Source organism: Drosophila simulans, chromosome 3R (assembly GCF_016746395.2).
Source record: "Drosophila simulans strain w501 chromosome 3R, Prin_Dsim_3.1, whole genome shotgun sequence".
Taxonomy (NCBI): domain Eukaryota; kingdom Metazoa; phylum Arthropoda; class Insecta; order Diptera; family Drosophilidae; genus Drosophila; species Drosophila simulans.
This window is the reverse complement of record NC_052523.2, coordinates 2,986,280-3,011,813: the sequence shown is the minus strand read 5'-3', so window position 1 is coordinate 3,011,813 and position 25,534 is coordinate 2,986,280. Positions and strand designations below refer to the sequence as shown.

At 39.9% G+C, this 25,534-nt stretch overlaps 1 protein-coding gene across 2 annotated transcripts; it reads right to left on the bottom strand.

Annotated features, from left to right (window-relative positions):
* Positions 1-17,885: 17,885 nt before the first annotated feature.
* On the bottom strand, positions 17,886-19,737 carry LOC123327274. Of its 2 annotated transcripts, none has more exons than XM_044923241.1 (2): positions 18,261-19,737; positions 17,886-17,947 (listed from the first exon to the last, which is right to left on the bottom strand). In XM_044923241.1, exons 1-2 carry the CDS (start codon positions 19,467-19,469, stop codon positions 17,927-17,929), a joined length of 1,230 nt encoding a protein of 409 aa, XP_044779176.1. In that variant the 5' UTR covers positions 19,470-19,737; the 3' UTR covers positions 17,886-17,926. The 2 variants fall into 2 exon arrangements, with proteins under 2 accessions (XP_044779176.1, XP_044779177.1); XM_044923242.1 differs by lacking the exon at positions 17,886-17,947 and adding an exon at positions 18,026-18,205 and having other exon boundaries at positions 18,261-19,736.
* Between the last annotated feature and the right edge of the window lie 5,797 nt (positions 19,738-25,534).

The following is a 25,534-nucleotide window of genomic DNA, read 5'->3' as shown; positions in this document are numbered from 1 at the left end:
ATTATTTTTATCAATTGGCACCATGCGAAAAATTCTTGTTTTGCATTGCCTTAAGGTTATTATTATTTAAATAAAGCTTTGAAATAGTAATACCCGAATCTATGTTCATCACAAAATAAATTTCGAAAATGACTTTATATTAGAATACTTGTCATTAGGGTATTCAGCTTGCGACGTGAGAAAAATTAATAAGGCAGTGATTGTTGAGTGCTTGTGTCCGCACTTCGTGCCTCCAGATGATATGACTTTTGCAATAAACAGTTTTCATTTTTTATATTTATTTTAATAATTTTTATTTTCTACTACGTATTATTATTTTTTATGAATTATTATTATGAAATATTATTTTTATTATTTATTAATAAAATTATTACTTTTTAATGAAATTAAATGAAATAATAATAAATAATGAAATTGTTGAGCATTAGTGCACAAATAAAAGTATTTTTTTCAACATAAATTTTCAACATAATTAAAAATATGTAAGCGGTAGCTAATTCGAGCGGCGATTTTAACAAACGAATTTAAAAAACTTTTAAATTATAATAGTCAGGGAATTTTTATTTTATTTCATCATATTGCTACGAAATTGGCCACAACTCCAAATATGTAAATTCGTTTCTTCGATCAGAATTGATTTTGGCCCGAAAATCGTCTTCTAGCACAACACGCACACAAGCAAGCAAATTCTATTTTTAGATTTCTTATGCTCTCAGCGTGAGTGAGCGGAAAGAGAGCAAATTTGGCCTTCACCAAAAAAGTGGCTGCATAGTGCCAAACGAATGTATGGCCGTTACGCATCTTGTTATTCTAGTGTCTTTGGTATGGCCGTTACGTATCTTGTTATTCTAGTGTCTTTGTCAATACTTTGTAGACCGCCGATTCTTGTGCGAGGTGCAGAGTAGTATTTGTGTAGAGTTTAAAGAAAAAAAACCATAGAAGGCGGATATGATTAAAAATAACTTTGTAAAACCCAAGCATCGCATCAAATTTGTATTAAAGAAACTATTTGCTTTAAGATTACTTTACTCATTTACCACATCTCGGCCTTTATTAGTTTACCATTTTGGGGGAGTTCTTCGCGTTAAATCTGATAATTTGAATAAGCTTCTCAAAACTGGCTTTGACCTGCGGCCCAAAAAGAATCCTCATAACGAATGCCTGGCAAGGATTTGTCTCAACTTTCGAACGCAGCTTTCGAATGCAAATTTAATGCAGCAGCCAACGCTGCGAAGCCGCATAATTCTCGAAAGGGGGACTAATGAGGGCTTATTCAACGGGGGCGTGGCAGGCGAAGGAAGTGCCTGCGGGCTGACCAGGCTCAGATTTGGTTTCATCTGGAGCTTTTGCTTTTGCTTGGCTCGTAACAGGGTCAAACTGTAAGTAGGAAATGCAAAGGGCATTCACATTTTGATTTCATTATTGCCATTTTCTGGGCTGCATATTCAGACTGACTTCCGAGTGCAACGTCACCGCCTCAAGGATGGGTTTCACCTGCTTTTCCTCTAATAAGTGAGTGCCTGAATGCGACGGAGTGGGGTGGTGTGTGCGTGTGTGTGTGTAACCATTGTAGGTGCTCTTCTCACAAGGTGAGCCATTGAAAGGAGCCAGGATCAAGGAGCAAAGGATGGTGGCTAATGCCAAAGAGCCTCTGCTTCGAGCAGCCACACACACACACACACTCGTGCACAACAAAGACTCCTTTCAATTTGAGGGCGCAAAAGTTTTCGGGGCTTTCGGAATCAAAGCCAAGCCGAGCGGTTTGAATGGGATTTGTGCTTGCAAAGGACCATGTCTAAACGCGATTTTATTACCGAAAAGGATGCATTCGCATCGGGATGTATTCCTGCGGCACCGCAGCGCTGTTGGTCAATTGCCAAAATTTTGCAAGGTACTTTTGGTGCCCTTATCTATCTTATGACCAAGAACACCTGAAGGGCACCAAATCAACGGATATTAATCAACGGATATTTAAGAGGAATATAATTTTAGGCATTTATCATATCATATACTTCAAAATTGAATCAATTACAATAGGAAAAAGTCATTAGAATTGCAGTATACTCCATATTTTAATAGAAACACGTTTACCTAGAGGAATATTATTTATATTTCATTTCTAACAAGCAATTTGCTGTTTGCACGATAAATATGAGCTTCAGAATATTATTAAATTTATATAAACATTAGGAGTAAAGATAATTTGCTTTTGTATTGGCTTTGATTTATATCACACAAATAAAAGCAATAAAACTAGCCCGTTTGTGTTAAAACGCTTTAAAAACGCCTTTACCGTTTTAAGATGAATTCCCACCATAAATCATTGGCCCAAACTTTACCCGAAACATTACCAACTGCTGCAAACATATTTCCCGAAATTATGCAGAAAGAAAAGGTCGTTTCCGGTGGCCCAAAAGGCAGAGGAAAGTGGAAAAGTGGAAAAACGGAAGCATGCAGGACATGAGTAAACAAGGGCCGGCCAAGGCCGCTGGCCCAAAATTTATAAATTTCCGTTGAAAATGAAGTTTCAGAAGTTCTGCATCAATGGATTAATTTTACAGCAAAAGGACCCCAGAACCAGACCAAGTCGAACCCAATACGGAAGCCGAAAATGGTGACACCGGACATGAAATAATTTCAATTTTTGGTCATTTCCCCAGCCGAAAAAGAAAGGAGCAGTTCCACCGAGAAATGAGTGAATTTAAATGTTTAATAAACTTTCGCCAACTACGCACACAAATGGGTGGGAATCTTCGCCACAGTTTTCCACCATCACCACGCCCCGTACGCTTTTCTCTCCCCATTTCCCACCAAGCCGCAAACTGCGAAAATGGCCAAAAGGGAGTGTGGGAAAGGGGGCATCCCAGGCGTCGCCGTCATTGCTTTACACTTTTCTTCTAGCACTTTTCATTCATTTAATTTTCCCGGTCACCTTTTTTTTGTATGTAGCCGCTTTTCCCCTTAGCAGATGGCACTTGGGTATTTAACGTTCGCTAATGCCTCCAGCCGCTGCCGCTGATGCCACTGCCACCGCCTCCGTTGCGGTGCAAATGGGGCGTGGCATCGTCCTGGCCAGGCCAAAGCCAAGGCGACAGTTGGCGGCCGTTTCCTAATTACAAATCACTGGCGGTTCCCACAGCGACGCCGAGGGAAAATGCTGGGGAAAATAAGAAAAAGAAATTACATTCTTTGCAGCAGCAGCAGCAGCAGCAAGTTCCCCTGTTTTGTTGCTGCTTTCTTTTCGGACTTTCTGGGTCAACAATTATGCAAAATACTGTTATTTTAGGAGCAGACCGTCGCATTTATCTGTCCCTTTTCTGGTTGGGACTTGCGGCCTTAAACAAAGCGCTACCTAAAAAAAAGAGGGGGTTTCGGGGTGGAAAATGTGGCGCATCCGTTTTATAATTAGTTAGGGACCCCCCGCAAAAAACGGGGGAAATGGCTAGAGGGAAACCGGGGGTGAAACAGCTTTTAAGCGCGAATTAAAGATTTAATTGCTTGAAATTTGGCTAAGTGCGTTGCGCGATTATTGGTGTTTCTTTTCGGCCCTTTTACCCATTGCCCATTTCAGTTTGAGTGATGTAATTGTTTTCGTATTTAAACTCCTACAATTAGCCAAATGTTCATCTAAGATTACAAGTGTACCCGAAGGGTCAAAAAATTACCAAGAATATGTGCACATATATACAAGAAATTAAGGGAACTCAAATGTTTTTGTTTTACAAGTCACCAACGATTTTGTTAATTTTTTGTTACTATCGTTCATCGTTGCAAGCTGCACAAGTCAGTCGTTTTTTCATCTTTTCTATAATAGTAAAGTACATCTTAAAGAAAAAGCTATCGCCTGTATATTGATTTATACACCTATATATATTATTGATTTTATGTTTAAGTTATATGTCAAAAAAGGAACTAGCCAAGTATGGAGAAACACTAGTTAACTGTACTCCTTTCGCTTTATTTTATTTGACTTAGTTATAAAATGTAGAACTCATCACTTAAAATTGTAAGATAAATTAGTCGTAGTATGTTTTCCACGACTCTCTCCCTGTATCCAATCACATGATCCCTCCAATCGTGGCGCCCTTATCCTTGTGGCTCCTTGTGGCTTATGTGGCTGAGTCTCTGTGCCCAGCGATAGTTTAATAGTTTCGTATTTTTCACACGTTCCACTTCGGTCTGCCTCAGCTCGCATCGAAGGCGGTTGGGCTGATGTCTTCGGCCTCTGGGCAATGGGCAAAAGTGGAAGTGACATCATTAACTTTTCCAGCCGATGCCGACCACCGACACAGACCATGGGCATGTCTCTCCACGCCTCCTGCTTTACGTCTAAAAAGTTAGAAACTGACCCAAACAGCAGTGGGCCTCATCTAGGCATCCCACAGATTGTCGGCCCGCCTCTCGGCGCTCAAGTTGTTTTGTTTTTGTTCGAATTTTCCAGGCGGTGTGCAGTCTGCAGGTCCTGGACTCAAGGAGGTGGTCCTGGCTCTGCCTGCTGGGTCCTTATTGATTTGTATATTGAAACTTCATTACAAGTTGAGTGCAGTTCGCTCGTAGTTTATTTCCAACTTTTTTCGTTGGCCAGCTAAAGTTGTTCGGTTTATTTACTCTAGTTTTGTTCTGATTTTTTAATGGGGTCATGGGTTTAGTTTACTTATAGCCATTTGTTGCGTGGACTGAGCTGCAACTTGGACCAAAAATGAACGAAAATTCGCTTAGAATCCAGTTCGATTAAAGCTCCGTGGCTGGGAAAATGTGCTCGGTCCTGTTGTGGCCCGGATACCCAGCCAAGAATAGTTGATTTTGAACTTGTACGCCGCGAAACAACCGCCGACTGTCATGTGGACCTGACACACTTGTCGAGGGCGAAGTAATGGATGGGCGCAGGGCGTTGGGCGGTTGAGGCACGACTTAAGCACAGGGCCACAATAATGATGAATGCGCAGAAAAAGGCCAGCGAGCGGGTCGAGTCGACCTCATCTCAAAGCCAGCCCCGAGCCTCCTCCTACCCATCACCAGGCTCAACCTAGCTTGCAGTAATAAGGGACAGTGGGTTGAAACCCAGAAAAGCCAAAAAAAAAAAAAAAAAAAAAAAAAAAAACTTGCTTAGAATGTGCTATTCATCACATACATACATAATACACAAGGTAATACATAATACTTAAGGTAATACATAAATATAAAGTATTACATTACACATTCATTCTATTTTTAAGTAACTGAAAGTTTCAGAAATTTAATTATTATAACAGATAACAATTAGTTCTTCTAGATAGAAGACAACATTTAATAACAACTAAAATTACATTATAATTGCTTATATTATAATAAAATGGAATTAGAATGTCTTACATCTTCCGCTTGTGAAATAGTGTATAAGATCTCTTGTTTGAAACGCTAACCATCCTAAACAAAAATTCTAAGACATGCTGTCATCTGGTTTAAAGTTATTCTTTCGAGCCCCATATCTGCGTTGCCAAGGATATTTTCACATTCTTCTTAAAGTTCCCCTTTAACACCACTTTATTTGAGACATTTTTATGCCATCTGATCCCACATAAGCCCACATTAGCAGCAGCCCATTCGCAGTCTGAGTCGCAGCCCCGGCAATTCCAATTGTTGTAATGCACTCAAGGGGTCGTCGTTGTCGCTGCATGATTACACGAGCCGCTCCTGGCAGCCACGCCCCTCCTCGGCCACCGCCTTCGACCCTGGGTCACCACCCACCAGCTGGAACACCCTAATGCCACACATGACCATGCTCGACTCCCGTGCGTTGGCATGACAGTGAGCCGCTGCTGCTGCTGCTCAGTTCGCCTGGCATTCTGCTACTTATTTTTGTTTTGTCCCAAGGCGCTGCATTCCATGGGGGCGTGGGATGGGGGATGGGGGGCGTGGCTTAGACGACGCCTAATCTTACATCGCTGCATATCGAGGTTAAAACTTGACAATAGTTCAACTCGACTCGGCTGCCGCTCACCCGTGTCTTTGTTGTCCTTAGACGTTTTTAGCCTGGCCCTGTTCAGGGGTTACGTATACGCAGCGTTAACTTGTCAGCTGCTGTGCAGTGTGCTATCCTTACTAGGGTGATTCGAGTAGACCACCAGGATGCTTTTGAAGCCATTGAAACCTTGCCACAAAGCTTGACAATCAAAAATGTAGGTTCATAAATGAGGATAGATTCAGAATAGAATAGGGACTTAGCCAATGTTTTCGTAAATTTATATCTACAGTTCAGTTCTAAGGTTTCTTCTAATTTATTTTTTGGAATTGATTGTAAATATCTGAAGAGATGTTCGATTCTCTCAAAAAATAATCGTATTCCTTTTGTCAAGTGCTGAAATTGGTAACAGCTGCACGAATTTTTGGTATGTCCTTAAAATAGAATCACCCTCCTGCACACCCCTCGGTTATCCTAATCCGTATCCCTGTTGCTTGCTCAGCTCGTGACCCAAATTATTTGCACAAGCACATAGCAACGGAGATGGAGACTCCCTCGATTTTCGGGGTGTCTTTGCAATTGCAAGTGTCTTCAAGTTGCACACAGATTTTCGAGGTTAATGCGTGCGAAACTTTGAAATTAGTAAATTTCCGTTCTGGCATTCGTTTGCCAAGTTTTTCGCAGCAGAACCCAGAACCCATGCCAAGCCAGACCAGGCCAGGCCAGGCCAAGACAACCCAAGCAATCTCTATGTCTTTGCCAATCCCATCCGCCTTGAGTGCAACTAATTTATTTGTACTTTGTGTTACACTGCGTATACGTGATGTTGTTGGCTCCTCTGCCCGCAACAACAAAGAAACTACAAGTATCAACACACAGCAGACCGAAGACGACAACAACACTTGTTTAAATTAAACTTTTTGACCCAAATTTATGTTTCGAGTTGATATGCATTTTCTTGTCCCCTGGCTTCTGCTGTGGTAATATTCTAAAAAGCAAAACATACGTGACAGTATTTCGTAATTTTGCAACACAAACCAAATGAGTTACTTTTGAGTGTTGAGAAACTTGAAAACAAAAAGGGTGGAAGTCGTTGCCAATGCTTGTTTCAATTTAATGCGATTTTTGTTAAGCTATAGGAGGCTCCTCCACGGCAACCAAACTAAAACTATATTCTTAAACCGAGATCAATATATATTTAGTTCAGCTCCTAATTTACGACCAATTAATTGATGAAGGCCAATGGTTATCAAAGTCGAAATTGCCTCATTTGAGCCGTCTTCATTGGGTTGACTTTTCCGCCCTGATTTCATTATGATTTCCATTAAGCAGACTCCACTCCAGCACACTTAAGAGATTTTCTATCTGTTCGCTTAATTAGCGGACAGGGGCGGTGGGAAAATGCGAAAGTGGAGGGGCTCCGTCGCAAATTGTTGAAAATAAGTTAGTCAAAGGGCCCAAGGCCATAGAAAACAAGAACAAAGAACATGTAAAAACGAAAGCATAAAAAATTGGATAAAAAAGGAGAGGCAAAAAATCCAAATGAAAATGACGCGAAAACAGGACACGACGCGAACAGTATATACATTTATACAGGACTAAGTATGTATGTATGTATGTATGTACGACTATGTACATATGTACGGTTAGTGGACACTATGCATTGGACGGCGTGCCACGCTCCTCCACTCCAGCCGCCTCCTCTTCGCGCTCTGGCGCGTGCCTGCGCCGCGTGCTAATTATGATGAAAGATTTCTGCATCTTTTAGCGTTAATCCATTTGGAAAATTAGAAATGAAAATTTAATGAAATTTTCACCAACTTCCACTGCGTTTCCATACGATTTTTTTTCGCTCCTATAATTGAGAAGAGGTCAAACACGATGTGAAGGTTGAAGAGTAGAACCAATGGTAGGAATAAAATGGGGATAACAAGGTGAACGATTCTATAGAGATGATAAAAGGATAATAGAGATTGCTCTCATGAATTGGGATAAGTGTCACAAGTCTTAGTTCACATGATACAGTAAATACAAAAAAATCAAAGAGTTAAGTTATATAAGTTTGTTTCCAATTAGGTTCGTGGTCACTTCTTCACTTTTAAGGAAAACTTCATAATTATTAACTGAAATCATAAAATGGATGGTAGTATTATTTAAACTCTAAGAGCATAAGTTTATAGTATAGCAAAAAATCGATTCGTCGTTATCAAGAAATACTTCGAAAATGGCCAGGTCTTACATTTATAGTTTCATTTGATTGTTTATTGACGCCAGCAATAATTTATCAGCTCATCAGTCATTCGGTTTATGCAGTAAATTCTCGAAAAATGAACATTTATTTCTGCCAACAGTGGCAATTAACGCTTCCCCTCTCTATTTACGCAACCAGCCAAGTTTTTCCAACTTCGAGCGTTCCTTCCCACTTCATAACACGTTTTTAATTACCCATTCTCGGGGAAAGGACATTCTCTGGGTGGTGGGTGGTAATAGAACGGCGATGGTGCTGTGGGATGACAACTATACTCGCCGTGCTGTGCAACGCGACTTGAAAACAATTAAAAACATCGTAATTGTCGCATTAATGTTTTTCTGATCACATTTTCGCTCTGGCTGTGGACACTTGGAAACCGGCCAAGGGCAGGACAATACAGGACAATACAGGACACAGCAAGGACTCGGCACGCACAGCAATTCGAGCGCAATAAAATTACACAAAATTCGAATTAAAGTCAACCAGCTGAAGTGCCTCCACCGAAATGTATTTAACTGTCAAAAATCATGCACATTGTCCCGTCAGCTCGAATCGGCCTCATTTAAAAATGGAAAAAAGTTTTCGGTCCAGAGAGGCGGCTGGTATTCAATTTGAACGTGTTCCCGTGGCCATAAAACATGGCCGGGGTCTGTAGTTAATGGCCTATCCGATGGTCTAGCTGGACTAGCTTTGAATCATTAAACGCACTTGCGGCATCGACGAGGAGGCGTTTGGCGAGCTATTCCTCCAATATTCAGTGACCAACAGTCGCTGGTCTAATGGATTCGAGGATTCTGCATTGAAGCACGAAAAAAGGGAAGTTTTTTTAGTTTACACGGATTAATGGTACATTTTTAAAACTAATGGGCTTTATTTATATATATTTTTTAGGGCAACTGATGGTTATACAGCAGATGTCTAGAGTGTCTATTTCTAAATAGTTCGCTGTTTTATAAATATTTAAATCCATTTTAACATTATTCAGCTTTTCAATAATGTTTCGTCTACTTTTGTTTTAAAACATATTTTCTATAGATAATATATCAAATTATGAATAAATATTATACTCACTCCATTCATTTTACTGCAATAATTTGAAATAAAGAGCCACTGAAAATATTAAAGCGAATACTGTGGTACAGTACTTAAAGTAAGTCCTTGTTCACTTTCCGTACACCTAGAGAAAATTATAGCCCAAAAAGCATCAACATATTTGCTCCAATACACTTTTGGCAGTATTTGAGGTAAAGTATCCAAATTTTTCGGCAATAAAGAAGAAATTCCTCATATCTTATGAACCATATATTTTTCTTGGTGTTGGAAAAGGTACTTTTTCTGGTTGTGGGTCTTCCCTCACACAGTTAATATATTTCATTCTTAATGAGAATTGTTTCACTTTTCCCATTCCCTCTGTGGGTGCCTATGTGTGCTGCATTAAATGTAATTACCGCAACATTTTTCATAGCTCGTTCGAGAAGGGAAGGACAGTAACCAGGCAATGAGGAATACTTGCTGGAAGAAGGACCCATGCCAATGGCGAAATCTCTTTAAGGGACTCGACATCGTTCGATTGGCAAGACGGACCATTATGGCACAACCGAAAGGTCCCCTGTGACCTTTCCCTCACACATGTCAAAGGGAATTCCCCTTCTTGTGTATTTCTCATTAAAATTAAGCAACCATTATGGAGGAAACGTGCCCATCCGTTTGCCTGACCTGGCAAATAATTTATATCATGTAAACTCCGTTCGGTTCCCCATTTTATTGTATTTCTTTCTGCCGGCCGCGCTTTATTTATTTAGTATTTTAACAGCTTCATTAACTACAATTACATTGTCTTGGCCAGCTCTTGGTTGTATTTTTTACTTTCTCCCTTCTTATTCGGTCTCATTAACTGGGTTTTTGCTGGCTTACCCCTTGTTCTGGGCTGTAAGAATATTTTAACGGCGCTAAATGAAATTGCCGTCTGATAATGCAAATGAAAATTATGAACCATTATTGCAGTCAGTTGCGATGCTTTTGTGAGTAAATGCGAAAATGTTTTGACTTCTGATAATCCCCGGAGATTACTTATGAGATTGAGTTGAACAAGATCGTAAAACATTTGTCAGATACGGCCGTCAGCCGATTTAAATTCCACAAATATTTTCACATTGCGCGGCGGGGAAAAACAAACCATTTCGCTTTTGTTTGATTTGGATATCCAAGGGCAGAGCTTCAATTGGGCGCCTACATCAAAAGTGACGTGTCTGCACTGAATGCCATTTCGGTCGAATTTTTATAAATCATTTGGCGTTTCCATGGCCTCTTTTTATGGGCAGAGCTCGTCGGCAAGCACAACCACAAAATACATTCATCAAATCCGCAGAGTCATTCATCATGGGCAATATATTTGACATTGTCAGTGATGGATAAATACTACGCACAGCAACTGCCAAAACGCCAAGGGATGGTTATGTGGATGGGATGGGATGGGATAGTACTGGCACCAGGATAAACAAAGGCAGGAGGTCCTGAGAACAGACAGGATAAGAAACACCGGAAGCACATGCTCGTCTGCATGCTGAGCTCCGAAATTTGCACGTTTCGATGCATGAAAATTGCCTTTAAATGAATTCGTTTTGGCCAGCTAAACAGCAGGTGTTTCGACTGCAATCCAATCCCGCTTGTAGGACTGCTGCTCTCTGGACTGCCATCACAAATATTTTATTTCATACATGGCAAGGTGATTTATTAGTTCTACACCCTGTGGTATAGATAAAGGCAGTGCACAGAATTACAGGGCTTGAAGTAAAAGATGGAATTTGTGATGTATACAATTTATTCGATGTCTCTGAATTATTGTCCTTTATTAAGAGCTTACACTCGGCATACTCTACAAAGCTTGATCTAAATGTGATATAGGTGATTACATTTTTCATATTGGTAATGTGCCAACTATTGTTTTACTTTTATGCTACCGAGCACACAGATCAGAAATTATATGAATACAAGCTTCTTAAAGTCCGAGGTTGTGAAAACGCTAAGCTCTCGAAATATCTTTAAGCCGGAAAAACCGAGAGTTGGAGGATAATCAAAGTTAGTTGAATTGCATATTTTTTCCTTAGATGTCATCCGGCCGCAAAAAGTTTCCCATCTTGTGTGTACTGCGAGTATTTGCGCAGCGAGGATGTAGGATGAGGAAATGTATTCGAATCGCAGGCCTGGAACTCATCGTCCTCTAAAAATGCCCCCGATTTCGTCCCAACTCCCCTTCCCAGCTGCTCTCGCCCAAAAACCCTGAGAAATCATCGCTGCTTGCCGCTCAACTTTTCTTTCACTGGTTTTTTGTCCGCTTTGCGTTTTCCGACGCGCTGCCACATTAATTTTACTTCTTATAAATCTCGCTAGATGGTCCAAAGGCCCTTCTAGATGGTGTGACATTAAAGTTGTCGGGGCCTTAAAGTCGCGAACTGCTGGGCAATAATTTATTTCCTTATCGCTTGAACTTTGCGCAACAGAATTGTGTTTGCCCGACTTTCAATTAGTGTCAATACTCTAATCGCTTTCGATTAATTTCAGTTTGATGTATGCCTTTTTTCCGCACATTTTCAAAAATATGTACATATATTTCGCCATTAGCTGACAAATATTTACTGAACTGTAATTCATGCCCAACGCTTCGTTGTATCTGTATCTCCTACGTCCGCCAATGGCCCAAAGATTTTAGGGTATCTATGTATTTGGTGTTTGGATCTGGCCACGTTTTATACCGGGCTAACCGTTAACTGAAAAGAGAAAATATTTTTGGTTGCATGTTTACACTGGCATGTGTACATAAATTCATATTGTCCAGTTAGCAAAAAACGTAGCATGCTTTTAAGGGTCGTTTAATTCTTGTTTGCTTCTGTACCTGGCTGGAGTATTTTGTGTGGTTATTTCGCATGAAATCTTTTTAGGCGATCTAACGTGTGCTAACAAAATCGAAAATTTCACAGATTTTGATGCCTACTTCAGAATTTGAATAACCGAAAATATATCCAGCTAAAAAAGGTTCAATTTGTTGTAATATTTCTAAATAAAATAATATAGGCTCTGCACTTGGCAGTGTAACCACAAGCCGACTTTAAACCAAAATACAAACATTTTAAATTGTCCCCTAAAATAAACAAAGAAATCTAATTTAAACGCATTTACATGCAGTTGTTTTGGAGTTTTTCGCTCGTTGATCGAACCAATTTAACAATATCAAAAAACCTGGTCAGAGCTGAAAAAAAACAGTTTTCAAGGTTTGACATATAAATGTATATCTTGTGTACACAATTGACAATTGTCACGTGGCGGAGTGGAGCTATTAAAAGTGGCCAATAAAAACTACATAATGCCGTTAGACAGTGGAAAAATATTGAGCAATAAAAATCGCAGAGCGCCTAATGAAAACAAACAAAACTATAAATAAATTCGCGAACATAAAACTCCCGATTGGCAAAGCATTTAATAGAACAAATAAACATTTAAGTTTTATTTATACGAGCAAATACCTCTTCCTTCCATCTTAATCATGTAAAAGCCAGACTCTGTAAGCTTTGGCCATGAAGTTGAAGTATGTATCTGGGGACTCTGAGGACGGAGCCATGTGAAATGCACTAGGAACTGTTTTAGATGCCTCCACATATTTGAGACCAAGACTACTGACAAGTTAAAGTCACTCAGCTCAGCCGGAAAAACTCACAAAGCATTTTCGAACACAGCTTTTCATCCCACTGCAGTATTGCATTTCTTTCTTGTTATTCTTTTCGATTGACTTGTGGTTGGTGAATTGTATGGTTACAGATACAAATTGTTCTCAATATATATATAGTTGCATATACTCGTACAAATATACATATATGGGTCAGTCGGCCAAGGAATGGCGATTGTTTGCCATGTCGAGCTGACAAAATGATTCTGCAGTGTGTGTGTGTGCTCACTTGATTTTATGTGGTGAAACGAAAAATGAATGCAAAGGACATGAAATTTATTCTGGTGTCAATTTAATACCTGCAATCATAAAACTAAAACACACACGAGCGCATAGAAAATGGTTTTTCTTTGGTCTAGTAATTATTGGATGCCCGTAACTCAATTTGGTGAGTTTTGTTTAAATACTTTTAATAAAACTTGGTAAATTTGACTTTTACAGGTGCAACGTGACATGTTGTAATAATGTACTAGAAAATAGGACTCACTTTATAAAAATGTCTAAAATTAAAGAATAGGCGCATCACAAACAAGTTTACGCAATACTTTTATAAATCGATTTTAAACAAACGAAGAAAAAGAGCATTAGCTATTGCTATCCGATTCGTCAAGAGGATTCCCAATGCGAGCAGACCCAAATCAAATGACTACTACTTTCCCTGCCCTAAACATATCAAGTCAGGATACCTCAACTATTAGGCTTAAACGGTTGTTTGTGGTCTCGGCGACCGTAATTATAAGTTAAGCCGCTATTAATTATGGCGCCCAATCGGGAGAGCAGGGGCATCCCTTTCATACACACGCATAAGCCAAGGATACAAGGATACTGGAATACACACACACAGGCATGAACACCCGGCTGCTGGCATCGGCTAATCGCTTCGACAGGCAAAAGTCGCATTCGGGGCGCAACCCAAACGAACCCGCAATTAATTTGCGAGTTCGGCATCAAATTTGCATGGTTGTGTGGGCTTTTCCGCGTGTGTGTGACCCAGTGCATGCTGGTGTGAGTGTGGAGAGCTTTCGCGGTAATTAGCAATAAATTTGGTTTTTGAAAAGGAATTGATTGAGCCGCCAAACTCCATTCTCGGCTTATTACGATAAATGCTGATGCATCACTGACTATCACTGTCACTCAATCTGGAAAATGCGTTAAGGTCCATCAGTTATTTTCTTTACTTTCCATTCTAACGATATTCTTAGGGTTATATTTAGTGACCTGATAATAAAATGTTAAGGATATGAATCTTATACAATAAGTGATTTATAATCATATTAACTGTTAATCAAAACCATGAGTATATATTATCTATTAACAACTCCCGAAATAGAGCCGACCATATAAAGAAAGATTTATAAAGTTGGTTTCTTGTACCATCTATTTAGTAAATTTTGGCATAAAAGGAACACTGACTTTTAGCCGCCGTTTACAGAAGTTAACATCCGAACTATTACAATTCTCTATTTTATTTTCCGATCTGTACCCTAGCTTGGTTCAACAGCGACTGACTGCCGCGCTCTCTGCAGAGTGGCCAGTCGATCAATCGATAAGTTTCTCTATAATATTTGTATGTATGTATAAGCTTATGACTAGATTGACTATGTATAATTAGGTATGTATGACTAAGAGTAAAGGAAGAGGGTAGAAGGAGCAGCCTACTACAACTCGGCCGTCCTGACAACTAGATCTCCCGATCGTAGGATTTTATGACAATTAACGTTTCTTAAAGCTAAGGGTCCTGTTTCTCATTTTATTCTTCTTAGTAGAGATACTTTTAAACGGTCTTAAACATTTTTTAGGTTTTCTTTTCTTCTTGTTTGTTTTCTTTGTTTTACAATTGCTTCTTAAATTATACTTTCTATTTCGTACAGAGTTTCTTAAATTATACTTTCTATTTCGTACAGAGTTTCTTAAATTATACTTTCTATTTTGTACAGAGTTTCTTAAATTGTAATTTCTATTTTGTAGACTCTTAATTTTTCTTTGCCAGTGTTTTATATTCTGTATGCTCCATACACCCCGGTAAGGATTGCGAGAAATTTGAAATCCATCAACATCTTCCAGAAGGAAGCGATCATTTTTGAGAACTTTGCTTATGACATAAGGTCCTTTATGCTTTGGTATTAACTTCTTCTGCCTGTTGTTGAGTCAAAATTTTTAACCATGACGTAGTCGCCTTTTGTGAACACTCCTGATCGTTTTCGTTTTTTGTCAACATATTCTTTATTGTATGCTTGTGCTATTTTCTGACTTGCCTCGCCTTTATTTCTAATACTTTCTAAATCTCTTTCTTCAATCGTTTCTTCAATTTCCTCAATTTTTTCTTTTAACTCATCCATAATTTGTCCTTTTTGTTGTAAACCAAATAACATTATACTAGGATACTGTTTAATGCTGCGGTGTTGTGTATTGTTCAGGGTATATTCGACCTTTTCTAAGACTAAGTCCCAGTGTAGACCTTGATCGGGTTCAATTAACTTGCTAATCATTGGACCAAGACTTCGGTTTATACGTTCAACTTGACCGTTGGCTTGTGGCGATCCTGTTGCAATTTTTATGTGTTTAACATTGCATTCTTTCAAAAATAAGTCAAAATCGCCAGACGTGAAACATGCTCCTCTATCTGATATGATACACTTAGGCCTACTGTATGCTCTGAAGTAGTCGTTTAACGATTGTATGACTTCTTTTGTGTTCGTAGTTTTTGTTGCGTATAGTCTGACAAACTTTGTGAATGCATCTACTATCACTAGAATATGTTTCTTCGGTCTACCCAAGTCTACTGGACCATAATGGTCAATATGGATGATTTCAAAAGGTTTGTTTCCCTTAGGTATGTTGTGTAGAAATCCTTCTGTTTTTCCTGTTTTGGGACTGAATGAAATACATTTTAAACAGTTGCTGATATGTGTGCTACACTTCTGTTTTAAATTTGGAAACCAATAGTTTTTCATTATAGCTTCTATCATTTTGTCTCTTCCTACGTGTCCAAGTTCGTTGTGATACTTGTATAACACTTGTTCTTCCATTTCTATCGGAACGTAGAACAGCAATCTATTTTCATTTGTCTTTTTGTAAACTATACCATTTCTCATCTCATACAATTTATTTTCAGTGTTTTCTAACAATTGCCTGATTTCTCTTAATTTTGTATCTTTCCCTTGACATATAACTAGATTATCTTCGAAACTGTTTGTTTGTATTACCATAATATTTGTACACCTACTCAGTGCGTCAACATGTTGCATGCGGCTACCTGCCCTATGCACAATTTCAAAATCATAACCTTGGAATTCTAAAGCCCACCTGGCTATCCTAGGGTTTAGCTCTTTTTTGTTTAGGGTCAAAATTAATGAGTTGCAGTCGGTGACTATTTTAAATGTCCTCCAATGAAGATAAACTCTAAATCTACGTAACGAATAAACGATGGCTAAAGTTTCTAACTCGAAACTGTGGTATTTTGATTCAATATCTGTTGTCCGTCTTGAAAAGAATGAAACTGGGTGCCATTTCTGGTCCTCCTTCTTTTGCATAAGTACAGCACCGAATCCAGAAGAACTTGCATCACAATGCAGTTCTGTTTCGTGTTTATGGTTGTATATAGCTAAGACCGGTGACTGTATTAATTTATCTTTTAACATATTAAAACAAATCATTTCTTCACTACCAAATTTGAACGGTTTATCTTTTTTAAGAATGTCGTGCAGTGGTTTAGCTAGTCTAGAAAAATCTTTTATGAACCGTCGAAAATATGAGCATAATCCCAAGAAACTTTGTACTGTATGAACATTGTTAGGTATTGGGAAATTTTTTATTGCCTCGATTCCTTTGTCATTGGGCATTATGCCGTCTTTATTTATTATGAATCCAAGATATTTTATACTCGATTGCATAAACTCACATTTGTCTATTCTTAATTCAAGTTTATTTTCAACTAATCTTTTAAAAATTTCTTTCAACGTTTCTAAGTGTTCGTTTATATTTTCGGTTGCCAATAGAATGTCGTCCATATATACTACTACTTTGTTTTCTCTGATCATATCAGCAAAAATTTTGTTAACAAATCTTTGGAACACAGACGGGGCGTTTTTGAGGCCAAATGGCATTCGCAGCCACTCGTATTGGCCTAATGGTGTAACGAAAGAGGTGTATTTTATTGATTCTTTTTTAACATGCACGTGGAAAAAACCGTTTTTAAGATCGAGTGTGGTGAAAACAGTTTTCTCATTCATTCTATCTAACAAGTCATCTATAAGAGGTAGAGGATAGTTGTCTTTCATTGTCATTTTATTAAGTTTTCTAAAGTCGACGCACATACGTAAGTCTCCAGTTTTCTTTTTCACTAAAACAATGGGCGATGCATATTCCGAGTCGCTTGGTCGTATAAATCCGTTTTCCAAATATTCGTCTAATAGTTTTTGTAACCTGTCTTTTTCTGTGTATGAAAGTCTCCTAGGAGAACAGCTAAACGGTTTCGGGTTTTCCAAACACAATTGTATTTCACTTCTAACTGTCGGTTCATTTGGCCTTTTTGCATTTATATAAAAATTTCTAAACAACCTATCGAATTCTAGTTGTAACCTATTGCTAACATTTTCTCCTATTTTGTATTCTAACTCACTTTCAGTTACATGACATATTCTTAGTACTTCCTTATCAAAGTTGTCATTTAATTGTTCGTAAACGTTTTTATCTTTTGGCAATTTGAAACTAACGATTTCTTTTGAAGTGTTAACAATTGCATCTTCTGATAATTTTGATTTACTGGTATTCTTTTGTTGACTAACTATTTCATCTCTTAACGATATTGGACCAGTTTCTTTATGCTGTTGATTAACGATTTTATTTTCTAACGATTTCGGACTAATAGTTGCATTTTTTAACGATTTTGGACTAACTATTTCATTTTCTGACGATTGTGAACTAATAACTTCATTTTCTAACGATTTCTCAGGACTATCATTTTCAGTATACATTGATCTTTTGTTTATTTCCATGGGTTTTCTCAACGCAATCATTCCCAAGGTGTACGGGTCTAAATTTAAATTGCATGCAGTTAAAAAATCTCTGCCGAGAATAACATTATACCTCATAGACTGGTCGCAAACAATGATTAAACGAAAATATATTTTTATTGATCCTTTCAATACATAACATGTTGTTTGTCCATGTGTTTTGAGAATACAGTTGTTTAAACCAAAATAGGAAGTATTAACAAGGGCTAACTTCATTGTCTTGTTAATAAGTGACTTTTTAATGATAGATATAGGACTGCCAGAGTCTATGAGGCATTCTGAAATTATAGGCTTATAAGCATTTTCAAAAAAATTAATTTTAAACCATCTTACATAATTATTAGTTGAAACGCTCTTCCTTGTGGGACATTGTGCCACCAGGTGTCCAAATTGTCCACAGGCGTAGCACGAACCTGGTTCACGTTTGGGCTTCTTGCAGATGTCAGCTTTGTGTCCTCTTGAATTACAGTTTGCGCATCGTATGGCATCTTTGTAGTCGGTTGGCTGTACAGGTGGCTCCCTCCGAGCTGGCAAACGGATGTTCGAAAATGCGCGTAGCATCTCCGATGGAGTAGAGAAGCATTGAATCCGTGCTTGGGTACGGAAATTTTGCAGCGGTATGCCCTCTATCACCTGGTCCAGTAGTTCGTCGTCGTCGATGTTTATCCCGTTTGAGAGAGCCATCTTCTCATCGTAATAACTGCAGAAATTCTCCTCGGTTTTCCACTTGCGACTCTCGAATTTTCGCCGGATCTCAGCCTTGGATGATTGCTCGCCAAAAGTCAATAACAATTGATCAAGCAAATTGTCAATTGGTTCGATCAATCGAGCAGGGTGCGCATGTAACCAGACTTGCGCGTTTCCTTTAAGTTTAGTGATGAGTAAGATGCGTAAATGGTTGTCATCGATGTTAAAAGTGCGTGCGATATTTTTGACCACTGTTATCCAGGCACGCGCGCAAGTTTTCCCATCGTAATCGGTTATCGTCTCTTTGGCGAGAGCGAGAACATCAACTGGAAAACGCTGGCTCTCCGCTCTCTCATTGGATCGCTGCGGCGAGTGAAATGTTGTGTTCTCTTTTGTGGCGCCAGCCTGCGTAAACTGCGCCGTCTGGATAACGGAACTCACTGTAGCCTTGCTTTGCTCTGGTTGTTGTTGTTCTTGGAACTGCAAGCTCGATCGTGTTCCGTTAAGCATTGCCTTCGCTTCTGCTAGCTCTGCGCGTAGTTGCTGTAGCTCGAACATGTTTGTCTCCCTCTCACTGCCAGTTTCGGTTGATTCTTTTCTGTTCATCGCCTTCACACTTACGTGATCGGTGTTAATTTCACAATTCTGGAAATCCAGTGAAAAAAAATTGTCGTTTCTTGGTGGAGCGTTTTTCTGGGGGTGCTCCGGTGGACAATCGCCCCGAACTGCCGTTGGGATGTCTTGCAGCCTCGCGATTAATTCGGCTTTTGTGCCTTCCGTATTTTGGCCCAGAATACGTAGCCAATCTTTTAGAGTTGTCAGCGAAAAGTCGTTCAGGATGATTTTATCGTCCATTTTGGATTATTAATCCCACTTCTGAGTTTTTAGCCGCCGTTTACAGAAGTTAACATCCGAACTATTACAATTCTCTATTTTATTTTCCGATCTGTACCCTAGCTTGGTTCAACAGCGACTGACTGCCGCGCTCTCTGCAGAGTGGCCAGTCGATCAATCGATAAGTTTCTCTATAATATTTGTATGTATGTATAAGCTTATGACTAGATTGACTATGTATAATTAGGTATGTATGACTAAGAGTAAAGGAAGAGGGTAGAAGGAGCAGCCTACTACAGACTGTTCTAAAATAAATTAATATTTTACAGGTCTGTGTTCTTTAATGACTTTTTAAAATATAGAAAAAGTGAAGTCGGGAAAAGGAAAAGCATTACCTTGTGACCCTTGGTATTTCCTAGAATTATTCCTCTGTTGTGCTTCATTTTATTGATTAGCTGTTTCATGCAGTTTACTAATATATCTACTTCCTGGAAACATTATTGACTATTTGGTGCTGCTGGGCACCTGTCCCTACCAGACTCTTCCGCGGATTCCGCTCTCTCCTCCCCCCGTCCTGATCACCGCCTCCGCCAGCTGCTGGGCGAACCAATTCCGGACGTAATCAAGCATACGGAGCCAAAACTCTTCGCACTGGGGAACCGGATGGGAGAGGGGAAAGTCGCGCATAAATCAATTTGAAATGAAACGTACACTTCGTGTACTTTGTCGCTACTTGTAGGCAGTCCCTTCCCTCGAAAAACCTCCCCCCACCAGATAGCCGGGATTCCGCGGATCGGCAACAATGTATCCGCGTAGCTCTACATAAATTTGCCGTGGAAATCTGCATAAAATCAGCGCTAACAAGCAGCCGCCTCCGCGGCAAAAGCAGCCGACATCTTTTCCAGCTACACAGGGCTTTCCGTCTGACTGAGCCGGATGGGAATCAGCTTGGTGGGGGGGATGTGCCGTACAACGTCTCAATATTGCAATCTTGTCAAGGCCGTGAAATTGACTGAATGAAACTTACAAAACTGTCGACCGAGCCCAGCATTTGACAGAGTGCCAAGTTTGCCAGAGGAATTAACCATGTGTAGAGCATTGCTGTGTGCACTGAGCGAAATGTTCATGTAAAGCATTCATGCTTACATGTATTTGCATATTAAATTATACTATCTAAATATTTCAAAACTGCATTAGGAATATCGAAGCCTATTAAGGCACAAACTAAAGGTTCCACCAATCCTTTTTTTTTACCAGGACTATCCTTTTAGGTAAGAAATAATTGAAATGGCCAAAGTTGATGCAATTTTCAAGCGTAAAACCATTGCAACCGTAAGCAAATGGAAAGCGATATAAATTACGGTTTCATGGGCGGATCCTATCTGAACTGGGCCTTGGAATTGGGTGAAAACGGTGTTGTTTGCACTGAGTCTGATGCCTCTGACAGCAATCACTAATTGCCAATGCGGTGAGCGGAGGCGGAGGAGGAGGAGGAGGAGGCCCGGGGAAATGTGTTCCGGGGGCAAAATGGGTGACAACTTGTTTACAGACCATTGGATTCGGGGAGGATACTGCCATTCGAAACTGGCCATCCGAGGCTCTTAACACTGCGGCTTGTTGACATGGAAACTGACTTAAGGTTAGCTGCTGCTGCCGTAATCCGAATGTAACACAAACTCCGCTGGCAAGTTTACGACAATTTGCAAAGTCATAAACTTGGCCCAGAGAACAGCACAGAACAGAGCGGAGCAGAACACTCGACCAGAAGTCCATGGATACGGACTGGAACCGGGACTGGCCCCGTGTCCATGCGGCTGCAGGGCAAACAAGCATATGGCGACTGGCAGCTGGTCCTCCTGGAGGATGTGGACTTTATGCTTATGCAAATTACCGCTCCTTCCGGGAAGTGCGAAATATGATCCCCACATAAACCTTAAAACGCAGCACTCCCAAGTAATTCCGATGGAAATAAATAGTTGAGCGGGCTAATAAAACAAAGGCGGCAATACATCAGAATTCCATTTGCCCAGCGAGACATGCAAAGCGAGTAGTGCCGAGGAACTGGCAAGATATGCATAATCCCAGCGTGCATGCCAAGATTTCCGTCCTCCGGATCGAGAATCTCGAAGTGTGAGTGCTCGAAAACAAGTTTGTCATTACCAGGACGGCCCGAGACAGAGATGAAGTTCTCCGTGTTTGCCCTGCCAGTTCTTTACTTTATTCAGCTTGCTTTTTATTTCGTTAAGCCAAGGCTACATTTGCATTCGACAATTGCGCCCGTGTTGTAAAATTTGCTATGTAAAAGCGTACAATGGGCCAAAAAGTTAAGGATTGCTCCTACTATAAGGTTGTTAATGCCCTCAAATCGTATAAGGAATATACGGCAATAAAGGAGGTACCAATTTAAACTATACAACTTCAATTAAACAATTAAAATGATTGTTAATCCGTAAGCTAAATTTTAAATCAATTTAAATCATTTCTAGTGATTCTAGCAGGCGCATCCACGGTACAATGGCGAGTCCTGACACACTTACACAGAAATAGAGAGGAAGTGGGCGGATTGGATTGTGGGCGTGGACAAGGATGAATAGGGGACTAAGCGGAAACTGGAATCGAGACACCGACTGGCAGATGCTAATCCAGTTGCGCTTTTGTGTCATTCGCATTGTCACATTTGCTGGGCCCTCGTTGATAATGGCCCCGGGCTTTATTGTTCCTCCGCAGCCAGACGAAGGCCGCTCCGCCGGGAAACCCCCCAGTGTCCTCAGAACCTTCAGTACCATCAGTACCATCAGTACCATCAGTACCGCCCCGGCGCACCCCACGCCCCTGTCACATTACACACGCCACTTGGCAGAACTCATCTCATTAAGCTCTGCATGTGCACATGCTGAAGTTGTTCTTCAATTTGCGTTTGCTTTCAATCTACAAGCCAACTGACAAGCCCTCTCACAAAGCATTTTTAAAATTCCGATTCTACAGCCTTCAGCTGTGTTTTTAGTTTTTGGAATTTTATGTTTTTACAAGCCGAAGTCTCTTGTTTTCATCCGCTAATGCGGATTACAGAGCGTTAGAGTTAGCAGACCTTCGTAAAAAATTTTGATTCGTGGAAAGTTTCTTATTAAAAAGCTGGCGACTTTAAGTAAATCGTGCTTGAACACTTAAAGTTGCAGTTAATTTATTTTGTGCGCACTGTGTTTTAATTGGGTATATAAGAATTTGAGTCCTTAGCTTTTTTGGCTAATGATTTAGGACTTAAGTTTAGGAACATAATAAGCATCAAATAACTTAATAAACGAATTAAGGTAATGTATGTACATTGTCATTTTTTTCGAATCACGTTTTCTCCCTGTGTTCAAGCCCAATTTTTGCCTTGAAATTGATGGAACCAAGAGGTAATTTATTTATTTTGCTTCATATCAATCGCAACGAATGCGAAAATCTCCAGTGTGCAATTTCCATTATAACAGAAGGAGAGCAGCAAATGAAACCATCTTCGGGACATAAAAAACTATCTGACCATATATCTGGGGTTATATGCGAACACACATGGCATCAGCAATTACATGGCATCCAGGCCTTTTTACGATATCTTACTTATTTGCTGAAGCGGGTCAACGCTGCGGCTACTCAATCAATATTGGCTTTTCCCCCGCACACAGCATCGTATTACGTATACGTATGCGAGCGTCTATACATTATGGGCCTTCTGTTTGCTGGCCAAACATCAGACCCATCGGAGCACACCCAGGCAAGAACAACATCGAATAGAAGTGGAAGTGAAATGAACAAATATTCCGACTCGGACAAATAAATTAAATTAAAATGTATACAAACATAAATTATTTAGAGATAATGTACTGAGGTCAGTCGACCGGCTAACAATAACCAGCAGTCAGCAAGGAGCAGACGCAGACGTAGCCACCGCAATAAATGCAATAAAACCAAATTCAATTGGCGGCCATAACGAAATAGAAGAAGACAAAGTGGGAGCAAAAGTGGAAGGAGTGGGTGGTGGTTAGTGGACAAGGCCAGCAAACAAAGACCAATAAGCGAGCGGCGGACTGAGTCCCAAAAGTGAATTCCAAATAAATCACCGGGAATGAGAGCCAAAGTTGCCTAGTAGCCTGTTGGAAGTTGGAAGTTGGCCTGTTTCGCCATTTGTTTTTCAGCTGTTGTACATTTCACTTTGTGTGTTTTCTGGTTTAGTGACTTTGACCTGGTAGCAGAAATCATTTATTGAATTGTCTCTTCGGGAAAAATGCTTATTAACTGGGAGTACTTGCATGCAACTTGCTGACTTTGGACTTCCTGACTTCTAGTTTAAGCCTTCGGGATTTGCTGGAATAAAGATCATGTTCTTACGTCATTTATTTGAATTTATTTATTGTTTTACTCTTGTACATTTGACTGTGTGTACTTGGCGATTATGTGAAATATTTAAGTGCATTTTTCACCCATTCGAGCTTTCCTTTCCAGCTCTTCAATATAAAGCTTTTATGCGAATAAATTCATTTTTGGTAAATATTTCTGCGATGCATCTGCTTGAAAATTTTACATTTATTTTCCCCATTTTCCAGCAAAAGTGAGGTAAGTAGCTGGCATAAGCTCCTTTTTTGCGATTGTTGCAGCAGAAACTTATTTAAATGCAAAACACCGAGAAACAGAGCACTGGCATCGAGTGGGAGTCCTTTTCGTATCCTTCTTTTGCAACTAAATCTCGAAATTTTTGCATTACATTTGCCTGTATTCAATTTGAATGTCAAAGTGTGCGCTCAGACACATTTTGCTGGGAATTGTTTCTGTAAGTCCAGGCTTATAATGCGAACGTAAAAGTTTCATCCTTAAAAACAAAATACGGAGCACGCATTGATTGCATCCGGTATTCTTCTATTATTTTAAGTAATGGAAGGTACACCTGAATAACTCTATCTATATTTTCATATCCTGAGTTCATTCAAACTTAGTCAAACTTAGACCAAAAGGCATTAAAACTGCATGTACGAAACTTTACAAGCCAACGTGCGACTCGCGGTTAACTTTTCATGAAGATGCTTATTTTTATTTCCTAGCTATGCATTTCGATCAGAAAACCTAATAGTATTATTAATCGATCCATTTTTGCATCAGTGAAGACTTATTTATTTATTGCTCCCAACAACTGGCTCTAGCAGGTTTTTCTTGATGTAACTCCGCCTTCCTTGACGTCCCAGCAGTCGTCCTTGAAGGACTCGCAGTGGGCAGTTGAAGTAAAGACGAAGTGCTCACCGAGTTCATAAAATATTCAGCTGCACTTTAGCCAACAAACTGCCGCTAAGAAGTTGCCTGCAATAATGTTATTTTCCCGGCCGGAGTCCGGAGTCTGGAGTCCGGGTTCCGGGTTCCGGGGTCCAGATGCTTGCTCCGGGCGGAAGTGGTGGGGGGTGGTTCGCGGAAGTGGTGCCAAATGGCAGATTAAAACGGTGTTAAGTTGCGGCTGACGGAGATTTCACTTGCGGCAGTCAGGTGCTTAAGATTACGCAAAGCGAATAAATAAGCGGAGCCCGCAGGGGATAAACGACTGCCTACCGCTCGGTCCTTATCCAGCACCCGCAGGACCTGGTACGCATTCCAACTCCTTTTGCTCGAGTTGAGTTATGTGTCCTTGTGCAATGAGGTAAATGCCTGGCAAGGTCCCTGGCATTTGGCCCTCACCACTTGGCACTAATTGCGCTGAAAATGCGAAACGATTCTGGGCGACTCAGTTCTGGGCTCTGCAGTTGCGCCTTTGTTCGAACATTTAAATGAAAACTCCAAACATGTGACACCCCATTCATGTATGCTGCTCTGAATCCCGAACGGGAAGGGAACATCAGAAGGTGACTGCGCCTACGCTAGATCCATGGCACTGAAAGAAACCAGGACCTCATTGCATAATGGTAAGGAATTTCAAACCATGTAGATAAATAAATAAATTAAGAAGAAAAGTAACATTACCTTGCATTACAATTTAATATTGGCTTAATTTTATTCATTTTACTTATTGTCTGAGTGTTACTAATTACTTTAGAAGAGAAATTAAAAATGTATGTTTTCCTTAATGC